Genomic DNA, 13,678 nt, shown 5'->3' with positions numbered 1-13,678 from the left:
TTTGAGGCTCTAGGCCATGCCCTCTGTGTTGTTGTCTCACGCAGGAGGCAACGGCCCTGTAACTGAGCGCTGGGGACTCGGCCAGCACTTGAACCCATGTCCTATGGCCCCAGACTCTGTGCTCCTAGGGAGAGAAAGTCATCTACTAGAAATATGCAAAAAAACATTAATTTGGGCCAGGTTTTCACAGTCGTAAAGGCTTTCTATGCCTGGGATTCAGTGTTGTCCCCATGTCGCTGGATGAGAATGGGGTCACCCCTTGGTGGCAGACAGGTACGTGAGCTGCTGGGGGCCACATGGGTCCGTGCTCCTCCCCTGGCTCCTCCCCAGCTCCTCAACCACCTCCTGGGGAGGCCGCTGTCCAGCTTGAATGGCAGCAGCCAGCAGCCCCCCTTCCTTGGACTCCACTATGGGTGTGGCCCAGCCACCCCCTGTCCCGTGCTCACCTCGTAGGGCAAGCACCATCCCAGCCCCAGGCCCCAGTCCCAGTATCCACCTCGCTTTAGAGCTGTCAGTTGTCAGGAAGCAACGTAAAGGAGTGATTTTCAAACTTCATTCCTTGGAACACTTGAGGAAACCAGATGGGGTCAGGATATGGGGTCATTGAGTGCCTAAGGGGCAGCCCCACTTACGTCTCTTTTGTATTTTGGGTTGCCATGGTAACTTTGAAATATGAAGGGCTCTATAGAATTAAGAATATACGGGCTTTGTGAACCACCGTTTGACTCCAGCAATAAACTACCTCCCCATTTTACAGATGGAAAAACTGCCTTCAAAGCCCAGGCTTTCCCCAAAAATGATAATAACATTCAGGCAGTGTTTTAAGTTTTTTAATGTGTTTGAGCCTCGCACCCCTGTGAGGGCCGCACCATTGTCTGCACCGTACGGAGGGCGCTGTAGCTCAGATGGAAGGGTTTGCTCCAAGGCTGGAATCCCGGGAGCCCAGCTCCCCAGGCCATGCTTTCAGCCACTCCCCACCTGACAGGCACACCTTCTCTTTGTGTGCTGAGGAGGGGAAGGCACTTGCTGAAGCCCAGTGGAAGGCAACATGGGACCTGGGGCCAAAATGTAGACCTCCTGCCTCCCAGCCCAAGGCCAAGCCTGCTGTCCATGACATCACCGGGCCAGATGGGGAGATTGTGTGTGAACCCCGGCTCTTTCCTCACTGGCTGTGTGACCTTGGACAAGTGAATGGACCTCTCTGAATCTGTCTCCTCACTTTAGAAAAGGGAGAACAGGGCCCACATCACAGAGTCATCACGAAAGTCGAACAGGATCAGCCACGAAAGTTGGTGGGCGTGGGGTCTGGTGCAAACATTGAGGGCCCCAGCCACCCTCAGTTCACGGATCCAGGGAATCCCCAAAGCTTCCTGCCTCACCTGCTTCCTCCTCCCTCTTCCTGGCCCTTACTACCCTACCTATATAACACAAATACTAATTACAACCATTTCCACGAGCTGCTTCCTGGCTGAGCCTAATTAGGGGGTACTTCAGGCGTGACCATCTTAAGTATCAAGAGAAAGAGATTAACTTTGTCCCAAGTTTTATGTGATTAGATCAGAAAATGTTAAGACACGTGTGGTGTCCTCAGCTTGGGCCTTACACAGACCAGTCATCCTGCGTGGGGTGGGGGCCAGCTGCACGTTTCCGGTCTGTTTTGAACTTGGTGCTTGGAGAAGACCAGAGCGAGTTAGCCCTTTAACGCAGCCAGGAAGGGATGCCTAAAGTGGGAAGGACGGACCCGTCTGGGGCTGCCACCTTGTTTGTTGTCATGGCAAAACCACAGGCTTTGGGCCTTGGCACACCTGGGCTGCCGTCTGGGCTTTGTTATTCATCAGGTGTGTGACTCTGGGCATGTTGCTAACCCTCCCGGTGTTACAGTTCTGTACTGTGCAGCGGCGAACAGGCAAGGAGGTACTGTGGTGCCAGCAAGGGCCTGGCCCCGCACCTGGCATGTTCTAGGTCCCATCTTCTGTCGTTCCCAGTAGGATGGGAACCGCGTTTTCTGAACCCACCGCCACCCACACTAATGCTTCCTGAGTGCAGCTTCTCTGCAAGCACCGGCCTGAGGACTTGATGTGTCTTATTTTATTTGATCTTATAAAGACCCTATAGAATAGGTACCATTATCCTCTCCACTTGATAGACAAGCAAAGCCCACACAGGAAGTGGGGGGACTTTGTCAGGGTCACACGGCTGCACTTGCCTGCGGTCACTCTGTTGGGATGAGATGCTAGAAGGTTGTGCAGGGTGCTGCAGGGGAAGAAAGGTCACAGTGAAGTCCGAGAAGGCTGCCTGGAGGAAGAAGCATCTGAGCTGATGAGTTAGCCAGGGGAAGAAGCAAGGAGAGGCCTCATGGGCAGAGGGCAGCGGATTCGCAGAGGCCCGGCAGCCGGGAGCACGGTGTGGCTATGGGACTGAACCGTATGTATTTGAGGTTCGAGCATGTGAGGGAGGACTGGCGAGTCAAGCTCAAGGGGAGCTGGGAGCCAGACCCCAGCAGGGAGGAGAGTTTGGAAGCCGCGCCAAGGCTCCTGTTTTTTTTCTGCCATTTCCGGAGCCGGTGTGTGAAGGAGGAGAGTGACTGGACCATATCAGTTAGTTGAGAAAGTTCTGCTTAGAGCCAGCTGGGAGGTGAGGGACTGGGGTGGGGGGTGGAGGGTGATAATGGGAGATCAAGTGGGTCAGGGGGCCAACAACAAGGAAGGCTTCCAGGGGGAGGAGGGGCAGAGCCTAGGACACTCCCCCCTGCCCCAGAGGGGCAGAGGTAACAGACAGAGGCTATCACACCGGAGTGGGGGAGGTGGAGAGAGGTGTGGTCAGCAGTGTAATGTGTGGCCCAGGTCAGGGAGTAGGGAGGAGGTTGCTGGCCAGGTTTGGGGCTTGGGCGTGGGCTGGCCGCCTCAGCAGCACTGAGGGTGTTGGTTGGCAGCACTAGGTAAGGCTCTCAATGCCTCCCAGGGCCCCCAGGCAGGTGAGTCAGCAGCAGGCCAAGTAGGGGAGTGTTTGCCAGCTCCCTGCATGTGTGAGCATGTCTCATCTGCCAGCACGTTCAGGGAGCTCGGCCTGGGACTCTCTGGTCCAGACCAGGGTGACCGACTCACAGACTGGCAAGGCCGCCACCTTCTCTGAGGAGGCTGTGAGCAGCCATAGTCTCCCATGTACGCTCTGTGCCCTTGGCCTTCTCTCTGTCTCTGAGTCTCATCTTTAGGCATCCCTTGCCCCCAACTCCTGCTTGCCTCCCCACTCTCCATGTCTGGCCTCCAGCTCCACCTGACCCCCTTGGTGGCACAAAGTGGAGTCTCCCTCCCCGCCCCCACCCACTTCTGTGGTCCCACGGCACAACCCAACTCCAGGCAGCCTGTCGTCTCCGCAGGAGGTTGGGCTAGGGAGCCAGGCCTCAGGGAGGTGGCCCAAAAACAGAGGGTCAGGAAGATCTGGGTTCAAGTTCCAGTTCTGCCGCGAACTGGCAAGCTGCTTCCTTTCTCCGGCCTTGGTCTGTGCATCTATAAAATGGGGGTCCCGGGTTTATTCCACAGGGTGCTCATGAGACACAAGTTAGATCAAGGTGTAGAGATGCCCGGGCAGCTCCGTCGGTTAAGCGTCTGCGTTCAGCTCAGGTCATGATCCCAGGATCCTGGGATTCCCCACTTCAACAGGGAGTCTGCTTCTCCCTCTGCCCCTCCTCCCCACTCGTGCACAGCTCTCTCTCTTACTCACTTTCTCTCAAATAAGTAAATTCTTTTTAAAAAATCGGCATAATTGAGCCTTGAGAACTGGACAGTGCTGGGCTTGTGTGCGTGTTGATGACACTGGATGATACTGTTTTGGGTTTTGGGGCAGCAGTTGTAGAACCGTTGAGATTTATAGCATCATTGAGAAGATGGTTCAGAGAGTTCCCTTAAACCACACACCCAGCTTCCCGTGTTTTTAACGTCTTCTGTGGGATATCGGTCACAATGAATGAGCTGATATGGATACATTATTACTAACTGAAGTCTGTACTTAATTCAGATATCTTTTATTTTTACCTAATGTCCTTTTTCTGTTCTGGGATTCCCTCTGGGACACCCCATTACATTTAGAGTCCTGTCTCCTTAACTTCTCTTGGCTGTGACAGTTTCTCAGACTTGCCTTGTTTGATGACCTTGACAGCTTTGCGGAATACTGTCAGGTATTTTGTAGAATGCTTCTTCGTTGGGGTTTGTTTGCTGTTTTCCTCCTTATTCGCCTGGGGGAATGTGTGTTGGGAAGGAAGAGCACAGAGGTAAAGTGCCACTTCTGTTACCTATCAAGAGTACCTACTCTCACTGGACATATCACTGTTGATGTTGACCTTGGTCAGCAGGGAGTCTGTTATTTTTGTCCTGAGCACAGTGGCACGGCTACAGTCAGGCCAGCGTTGGCTGTATGAAGGCCAAGCTCGGCTATGTGGGTGAGGGTAGGGGCGCCTGGGTGGCTCAGTCGGTTAGGTGTCTGACTCTTGATCTCAGCTCAGGTCTCCATCTCAGGGTCATGAGTTCAAGTCCCACATTGGGCCCCATCCTGGGTATGGAGCACACTTAAATAAAAAATTTATAAAAGAAAAAATATGTGGATGATGGGGAAATCCCAAGTAAATGAGAAAGATGGTGGAGAAAATAAAGAAAAACAGGTATGAAGTGGGTTGACTTGGGGCTGGGGTGCAGTGCTGTATACCAGGCTGTCCACAACAACCCTTTCTCCAGATGAGGAAAATGAGGTCCCAGAGGGGAAATGACGTGAGCCCAGGATCCTGGGATTGGGCTCAGGTCTACCTTGACTGCCTGACCCCCACTGCTGAATAAGCACCTTGACGCTGCATTCCCCGGGGAGGGGTTAAGGGAAGGGGAGTGGTCTTTGCTACAGGTTGCTTCTTTTTTTTTTAAGATTTTGTTTATTTATTTGACAGAGATCACAAGTAGGCAGAGAGGCAGGCGAGGTGGAGGGGGGAAGCAGGCTCCCTGCTGAGCAGAGATCCTGACTCCGGACTCAATCCCAGGACCCTGAGATCATGACCTGAGCTGAAGGCAGAAGCTTTAACCCACTGAGCCACCCAGGTGCCTGCTACAGGTTGCTTCTAATTTACTTTATTCTGCAAAGGATTCGTGATGGGTTATGACCAAAACTCATTCAGTAAGATAATAGGCAACTGAAATGGAAAATCAGAATCAGGGAAAACAGACTGAAAAATGTGGACAAGGAAAAGGCTGAACATAAAGACCAGGGAAGTGCCCGTAAATGAGTGTCTGATTTGACTGTCAGTTTCCTGGCAGCCAAGGGAAAAAGGGATCTGAGCCAATTCCTAGGATTCCTAGTATCAAAATAGGAACATTGTGGTAAATTTAAAAATAAATTAATCAAATGGAAATTTCCTTCTAAAAGACTGAGCAATGCAATAGATGACATAATAGTAATAATAAATGTCATATAGTCTCATCTTCAGGAGTGACACCCATATTTTCACTAGCTTGTCCCTTGCCTGAAATTGTTCTATTTGATTTTACATGACTGTCATCAAGCAAATAAACTCTACTCTTTCTTCTTTGTTGAAGTCACAGATGCTAATGCCCTTGTGAAAACCTAGGATACTAGTTATCTAGTTATCTATAGTTAACTAGTTATCTAGTTAGTGAACTAGTTATCTATATACCAGGTTGTATGCTGGGTGCCAGGGCTGGAAAGTAGTAAGAGGATTGTTGCCCACCCCCCAGGTTCTCTCCATCTCGGGTGTGGAGATGCCCAGATACAGCCTGTACATAATGCAGGTGCCACTTGGAGGAGGGAGGGGGGAACCTTGAGGAAGGAAGTGGGGAGGGCTTCATGGAGGAGGAGGTAGGCCAAAGATGGAGAGCAGTAGAGGGGAGGGGGCCCCAGTCTTGGGAGACAGGTATCAGCTACTGGTCCCTTGGGGGCGGGGACCAAGTCCTCCTCTGAACTGCCCCCTCACCTTGCAGCACAGGCCTGACGTATGTCAAGGACTCTTGGACTCCCGTTGGTGGCCGACCCCTGAGGGGCTGGCTCAGAGCTGGGGTGATGACCACACACCCGAGGGGTATGTGGAGGATGGACCCGGAGAGGGAGGAGTTCGGGGTTCTTTAGGCCATAGGGATTGACGGAAGCTGTTTGATTGAGTTGCGGCGTATAAGTAATGATGGAAGGAAAAAGGATACCTCGTGAGCGCCTGCCGTGTGCCCTGCACTGCTCTAAGCACTTCGTCTGTATTAACTCCCTGAAGGATGACAGCAGTCCTGCAGTGGGGGGTACAGTGATTATCATCTCCATTCTCCAGACAGGACAGCTGAGGCACAGAGAGGTTGTCACTTGCACAAGGTCACACAGCTGGGAAGTGGCCCCATAGGCATCTAAACCGAGGCTCGGATCTAGAACTTCTACCCAGTCTGTTGTTGTGCTGTTGAATACCTACTGTGTGAGATGACCTATAAGGACTTCACGGATCCCAGCCAATCACGAGCCCCCAAAGCAGGAGCTGGTGGAGCAAAGGGCTCAGAAAGAATGTGGAAGCATGGAGGGTGTGGCCAGGGTGTCGCAGGCCTGTGAATTTCACTGGGACTGCACTTCCTGCCTCTGACAGCTCCAAGGTTCCTTGAAGATCCCCCGCCTTGGGCAAACCAACAGCGAGAACCCTCTGCGTGACTAACACAGTCACAGCAAATGGGATCCCGCCCGACTGTCACCCGGCCAGAGGCCTTTGGTGTCAGAAGCATGTGAGCGTTTCTAGTATTTCTTATTTCTGTTCACCCCAGGGCCTTTGATTTCCACAGGGTGGGGTTTCCAGAGCGGGGCACTGTCACAGCTGCCTCTGGCTCCCACCACTTTTTCTCTGCAGCTGGAGGTCTGGGGCGGGGTGGGGGGTTGAGGGGGATGAGCTGTGGCTCCCACTCCTCCGTCCTTGGTCTCCACCTTCTCATGAGCATCAGGCATAGAGGGGCAGGGGGAGGAACCAGAGGACGGGGGCAGACTCGCCACAAAGCAGCTGTGTTCTCCTTTCCCCGAAGCTTGTGGGGTCAGGTGTGACCCCAGCACTGCAAAAAGACGATTAGAACGAGTGTGGGCCACCCAGCCAGCTCGGTGACTGGACTCCATGAGGGCCCCACCCGAAGGTGCAGCTCCCCCTTTCACAAAGAGCACAGGACTGAGAGTGCGGGACCCAGGTTCAAGGCCACTTCCTAGCCGCATGGCTGAGGTTCTTGGAGGCAGCAGCATGAGGCTAGGCAGGCAGGCATTCACATCCTGGGCCTCTCACTCTCCAGCCAGGTGACCTGGGCGGCGAGGGAAGAGGGGGGTCGAGTTGTGCCTCCCCCCTCATCCTCAGTCTTCTCATTGGGAGCCTTGCAGAACATCTTGGGGTCAGGACCGCTACATTTTGTCAGATAGCACATCCACAGACAGGCTGCAGTGGGACGGACGGCACCGGTGGCCTGGCCTTGGCCCCCAGGATGGGCTTCCAGCCTCCCTCCCTTGCCTCCTGCCTTTGCTCCAACAGCCGAGGAGGCTCCAGCTGCAGACTTAGCCCCGGGGAGACAGGGCCTGAGGAACCCTGGCCCCAGGCTTCAGGGTCCTCCCGTTTAGAATGCTGTGTGCTTGAACAGAAGGAAGCATGAGGTAGGGCCTTGGGTTGGGGGGGACACTGAGCAGGGGACCAGAAGCCACCTTTTCTGGAGGGTGGTGAGGAGAGCTTCCTCGAAGAGATGATCTCTGAAATGAGATAGAAGGAGGCGGAGCCACTGCCTCTGTACCCAGGCAAATTACCTGCCTGACCCTCACTTTCAGGGTCTGTAAAAGGGGCCATTAATACTTACTCAGAGGGAAGGGCAAGAGGCTTAAAAGGATGATAGATGTGAAAGAACTGACAAATGCCTCATACCCCTAAGTGTCTCTGAAACAGTAGCAGCTGTGCTGGGCTTGGAAGGTGTGTGGTGAACTGAACTTCTTTTTCAAGGGTCTTTCCTTTGGGCAGTTGACAGCTGTTACTTAGTTTAAACAAGTGTCCTGGCTTCAGAAAAAGGCCAGCTGTATGTAACTCAGCGTGAGGAGAAGCAGCCCTGGAGTCCTTTCTACCTGTAGAGGGCTTTCCCCCACCCACTGGGAGTGGGGCAGAAGACTCCAGAATTAAAATTCTTCCCAAGTACCCACCTTCCCCAGGTCCGTGCCAGCTCGATAGTTTCCTTTGTCCTTGGACATTGCAAAATTTGATGGTCAAGGACAGCGGCACTGCCCCAGAGTAATTTTCACTTCCCCTCCTCTTGTTCCACCATCGAATGGAACTGTCTATTGAGCACCTATTGTATGCGAGGTGATGGAGATTCTCTGTGCCAAAGAAGGTCCCGGCTCTGGGTGCGGGGGAGGGATCAATGTAAACTAAAATAACAACAGACTGCAGTAAAGATAGAGAAAAATGGGGCGTGTAACAGAGTATTTGAGGGACTAAGAGTGGTCAGGACGCTGGAGGAGGTGGCGATTTAAGCTAAGGTCTGAAGCGGAAGTGGCCATGGGAGGAGGAGAGATGAGGAAAGAATGTTCCAGATAGAGGGGAAAGCAGCTGGAAAGATCGGGAGGGAGGGGAGAAATGTGAGAATCTGAGGAACTGAGTGAAGGCCGAAGAAGTTGGGGCCTGAGTGAGTGAGGTGGGGGCAGCACGAGATGAGGGTAGGCGGGGGGCCTGTGGACAGACTGGCAAAGGGACTGTCTTTGGGAAGTGTCAAGCAAGGGAATAGCAAGTTCAGAATTTCCTTTTAAAGGTTCGCTCTGGGTACTGAGAGGACCAGAGCAGAAGCAGGAGGCTGCTGGGAGCTGTCGCTGTGACCCCAGGCAGTCACCTCACCCCTCTGAGCCAGTTCCTGCACACATGTGTGTGGCCTAGGGAACTGAATATGGGAATTGACGTGCTCTGGGGGAAGCTGAAAAATGTATAAATGCGGGGGATTCCAGGCCCCACTGGAAGTGGCGGGTCCTTTGGGAAACAGAGTGCTGGGTACCTAGGTTCCTGACCTGAGCACCCCACGTCTGAGGGAGCCTGCTTTTCCAGCCCAGTTCACCTGGCTGGGGAGGGAGCACCTGCTTGAGACTCTTGCCTCCTGAGACCAAAGGTGGAGGGATGGGTCACCTTCCTGGTTTTTTCACTAGCCCTAAGCCTCTGGAATTTTCATTAATTGTCTGGCTTAAAATCCCTGAGCTAGAGGAAAGGGGAAATGAGAGGGGAGACACCTGCCTTTTCTCTTCCACCTCCGGCCCCCTAATCTTTCTAGCTCTGATGGGGAGACTTACTCAAGGCATCTAAGGGGCCCTGGGAGGTGGAACCTCTCTCTTGACAGTTGTGGTCCAAATTAGGGGCATCTTCCTAGTCCTCCACTCCCGCTGGCAATCCCCGTCCTGAAGGGTGACTTGGGGATTCCCAAGAGGAGGGGCTGCTGCGAGACCCCTTCCCGCCAGCAGCGGCTGGCCTTGGGGGGCCTCCACCTACGCCAGGTCTCCCCTGGGGCCATGAAGGGAACCGGCAACTGCGCGCTGGTCAGGCCCCGCCCGCGAAGGTGGCGCGTTGTCCGGCCCGCGGGGCCAGTCTGTCGCGCAGTGGCCGCGGTGACACTGGGGACCAGGCATCGCCGGGGCGCAGCATGAGGAGCCTGTGGCCGCTGCACTGTGGGCGCCGGGGGTGAGGCGTCGTGTTGCATAAGCGGGGGCGGGGGGGGGGCGGGGGGACGGGGGAGGCGGGATCCCCCTCCCCCCGCCGCGGGCCGGTCCGTGGGCCGGTCTCGGTGTCCCGGGCGGGGCGGGGCGCGCGGCGGTGGCGGCAGCGGCAGCGCCGGGCCGCTTCCCCATTCTCCCCATTTGCCCGAGAGCCATGGAGGCGCTGAGGGAGTCCGTGCTCCACTTGGCTTTGCAGATGTCGACCTACAAGCGGGCCACGCTGGACGAGGAGGACCTGGTGGACTCGCTGTCCGAGGGTGAAGTGTACCCAAATGGCCTGCAGGTAGGAACCCTGCCGGCTGCGAGCCCCCAGGCCGCTGGGCATGCGCACTGCTCCCTCCCCGCCCCCACCCTGCCAGCCCCCACCCTGCCAGCCGGAGAGGGGGCCATGCCTGCCTGGCCAGCTCAGGGCAGCTCTGGGCTCCGTGGGGGAAGATGACTTTCCCCGGGCAGAAGTGCCTCCAAGGCACTGGGCTCCCTCCCCCCAGGGCTCCTCCCCAGCTCTGGCTGTCCCCCAGTCCTCCTGCCACCTGCCAATGGCACTACAGCCCCTTGGCAGAGTTGAAGCACCCTAAGGAACTGAACTGGACCAGTTCACAGGAAAGGCAGTCCCTGAGTGCTGAGGGACCTGCCCAGGGTCACACAGTCCAATAACGGCAGAGTTTAAAACTGTCCCAGTTTTAGTGTGGAAAGCCCTGTGTCCCTGGAAACCTTTCAGTCCTGAGCAAACCAGGATGGTTGGTCACCCTATCTGGTAGGCATGGCCCCATTCTTCCCCTTTCCCCCAATACCTGAATTTCCTGCAGGGAGGAACCCATCTTCTACCTCCTCTTTTCCTGTCCCTTTGCAGCCTGCTCACGAAACCCAGTTCCTCCCCTCCCCAGGGTCTGTCCCTGTGAGTCTCAGACATGCCCACCACCTCCCTTCCTTGTGGCAGAGCAGTAAGCATAGCTGCTTCCTGCTCTTCTCTCCCTGCAGGGCTGAGCTGGAACAGTATTGAACAGGGCCTCAGCCCTGGTGGACCCAGGCAGGTGGGTGGGAGCAAGTTGGAAGTGTCAGGGACACTCAGGGGGGGCCCTTGATGTGGCTCCTGAGAAACCAGCCCAGAGAGAGGAACGGGGCATCTCAGTCCAGGAGAACTTATGCCAGGTTGACCAAGGGAGGCATTGGGGAATGTGTTTGGGCCCCCCAGTGAGCTGACCCCAAATCACAACTCATCCAGAGGGCAAGCTTAGGGTGCGTGCAGCCGTGGGCTGTCAGGTCCAACCCTACTCAGGGTTGCCCAGGACTGAAAGGTTTCCAGGGACATGGGGCTATTATTTCAGAAGCTGGAATAATAATACCAGTAAAGAAAAACAACACTGTTGGTGTCCTTCCTCCAGGCTGGGAAAGTAGGCTCAGGAAGATCCAAACTCATGACTCCCAAGTGGTCTGCCCCCTGGGACATGGCACTCTTACCCAAATCATCCCACTTAACTTTTCAGGATCACCCCATGAGCTATAAGGATTACTGTTCCCACTTACAGATGAGGAAACTGAGGGTCTGAGTGGGTATACAACTTGTCTTAGGTCCCAGAACTAGAAATCTGGGAGAGAGAGAGAGATCAACACAATGTGTCTGGAACCTCTTCCCTGGGACCCTTCTTGAGAGGCTAAATCCAGCAGGAAATTAGATTTCTGTGGCAGGCACTTTTCCCTTCACAAATCAAAACAGAATCTAATCAGCAATCTTTTCAGTGTCATCTTGCACAGAAGGTTCTAAATATATCAGCACAAAAGCATTTCAGAATTCACAACAAAATAATAGGCCATGTTGTCATCACCATAACATAACAACAGTAGCCCACATGCCTTTTTCAGGCCACAAAGGGTGTTCATCCATCCTGGGGCTGCCAGGGAGAGTGGAAGCAGCCCAGTCTCTCAAGCTGGGTTCCCTGGGATGAATTCTGATTCCGCTCATGGTCATGGGTGAGCTGCTTAACCCCTGAAAGCATAATTCCCTCATCTATAAAATGGGGGTTAGGGAAAGTTGGCGATGCCTCTCATAGGGCCTGCTAGGATTATTGTTGTTTTTATGATCTGTGAGGTCAGGGCCCCGTGGCTATGTTACAGATGATGAAGCAGAGGCTCAGGCAGGTTGGGGACATTCCTGTGGTCATAGAGCTATGTTTTGAAGTGCAGTGTTGCTGTCCCTACACCAATCTGCCAAACTGGGTACATTGTCTACTTTCTATACAGGCAAAGCCAAAATGATTGCCCCAAGGACTTGGGACCTTTCCGTGGGTACCTAGTCCAGCTTCACTTGAGCCCCCATGACTTCCCCAAAGCAAGTGTGAATGAGCTACTGCTTTAATGGAGAACTTGTTCAGCTCAATTTACGAAGCCAAGCTTTCTACTAATTTTTTTTTTAAAGATTTTATTTATTTATTTGACAGAGAGAGGTCACAAGTAGGCAGAGAGGCAGGCAGAGAGAGCGAGAGAGAGAGGAGGAAGCAGGCTCCCTGATGAGCAGAGAGCCCGATGCGGGACTCTATCCCAGGACTCTGAGACAATGATCTGAGCCGAAGGCAGCGGCTTAACCCACTGAGCCACCCAGGCGCCCACTAATTTTGTTTTTAATCACTGGAGTGTTTTTTTCTCCCTGTATAAAGACTTTATGTGCTTATTTATGAAAAAACAAAAAGTGTAAAAAATATATATTTAAAAGGAAACCATAATCCCAGCACTTGGAGATAACCCCTTCTGGTTTTCCACATTTGCACACTTATATTTATAAACATAATTGAGCTCACTCTAAGTACACGATGTTGTGCTGTGCTTGTTTCACTTAATGCCACTCCATGAGCATTTTTTCTGTTGTTTAACAACTCCCAAAACATGTTGTCATTAAAAATTATAACGCCAAGGGGCGCCTGGCTGGCTCAGTCAGTAGAGCATGTGACTCCCGATCTTGGAGTTGTGAGTTTGAGCCCATATTGGGCATAAAGGTCACAGTACATAAAATATAATGCCTCACAGTACCAGTATATAAAACTACCTATACCCCATCTGAAGGTTGGATAGTCGGCCCAATAACTAACATTGTAGGTGACCATTCCTCAGCCCTTTGGATAATTTCCTGTGAGCCGATGCTAGAATTGCAATTGCTCCTTGAAATTGAAGATTTTTTCTTATTTTTAAAAAGATTTTATTTATTTATTTTGACAATGAGAAACACAGAGAGAGAGGGAACACAAGCAGGGGCAGAGGGAGAGGGAGAAGCAGGCTTCCCACCAAACAGGGAGCCCAATGCAGGGTTTGATCCCAGGACCCTGGGATCATGACTGAGCCGAAGGTAGGTGCTTAACGACTGAGCCCCCCAGGTGCCCCGAAGTTAAGATTTTTTAAATGGCCCCATCCCCTCCTCTCAAATTTCCCTCTTAGATGGGCAGCTATAAAAATAAGCTACTTGACTTTTCACAATTTTGAAGCCCACTGATTCTGGAAATCCAAAGTTACCCATACCAATACCAGTAAGTAAAACCCTGCATCTCTCCAGCAAACTTGACAGCTTTGTTACTGAGAATGCTGACCAAGTGCTAGATTTAGCACATTCTATGGGTACCGCAGCTGAAAGGCTTTTTTTCCCCCCTTTATCTCATGTTTAGGCCCAAGGTAATTGTGATTCACTAAAATTACTCACTGCAGACTAAGGGCCGAATTTAAAGCCAGATGGCTCCAAGGCCTCAGCTTTGCCTCTGATGGTCTGTGAGACCTGAAAGCAGCTCATGAAATAGGTTCTTTTCTGTCAAATGGGGTTAATATTATTTTTTTATTTTTTTAATCTATTTTTAAAGATTTTATTTATGTATGTATTTGTAATTGAGAAGGAACGAGAGGGCACAAGCAGGGGGAGCAGTAGGCAGAGGGAAAAGCAGACTCCCTGCTGAGCAGGGAGCTTGATGCGGGACTC

General features: G+C 52.9%; 1 protein-coding gene across 5 annotated transcripts in view; it reads left to right on the top strand.

The window, feature by feature from the left end:
• The window catches only part of ECE1 (endothelin converting enzyme 1), a 115,056-nt gene that overhangs the window by 43,580 nt on the left and 57,798 nt on the right, over nt 1-13,678 (top strand). For 3 of the 5 annotated variants that reach the window (XM_059138406.1, XM_059138404.1, XM_059138409.1), the window contains exon 2: nt 9,923-10,009. The exons of 1 other annotated variant lie outside the window; for it this stretch is intronic. In XM_059138406.1, coding sequence (XP_058994389.1) covers nt 9,923-10,009 — 87 coding nt within the window. Of the gene's footprint in view, nt 1-9,672; nt 9,692-9,922; nt 10,010-13,678 lie in introns of those variants that run through there. One more of the 5 variants, XM_059138407.1, reaches the window with a different exon arrangement.

This window comes from Mustela lutreola, chromosome 10 (genome assembly GCF_030435805.1).
Source record: "Mustela lutreola isolate mMusLut2 chromosome 10, mMusLut2.pri, whole genome shotgun sequence".
Lineage (NCBI taxonomy): Eukaryota > Metazoa > Chordata > Mammalia > Carnivora > Mustelidae > Mustela > Mustela lutreola.
Note: the sequence above shows the minus strand (reverse complement) of the source record. Positions and strands in the feature narration are given on the sequence as shown.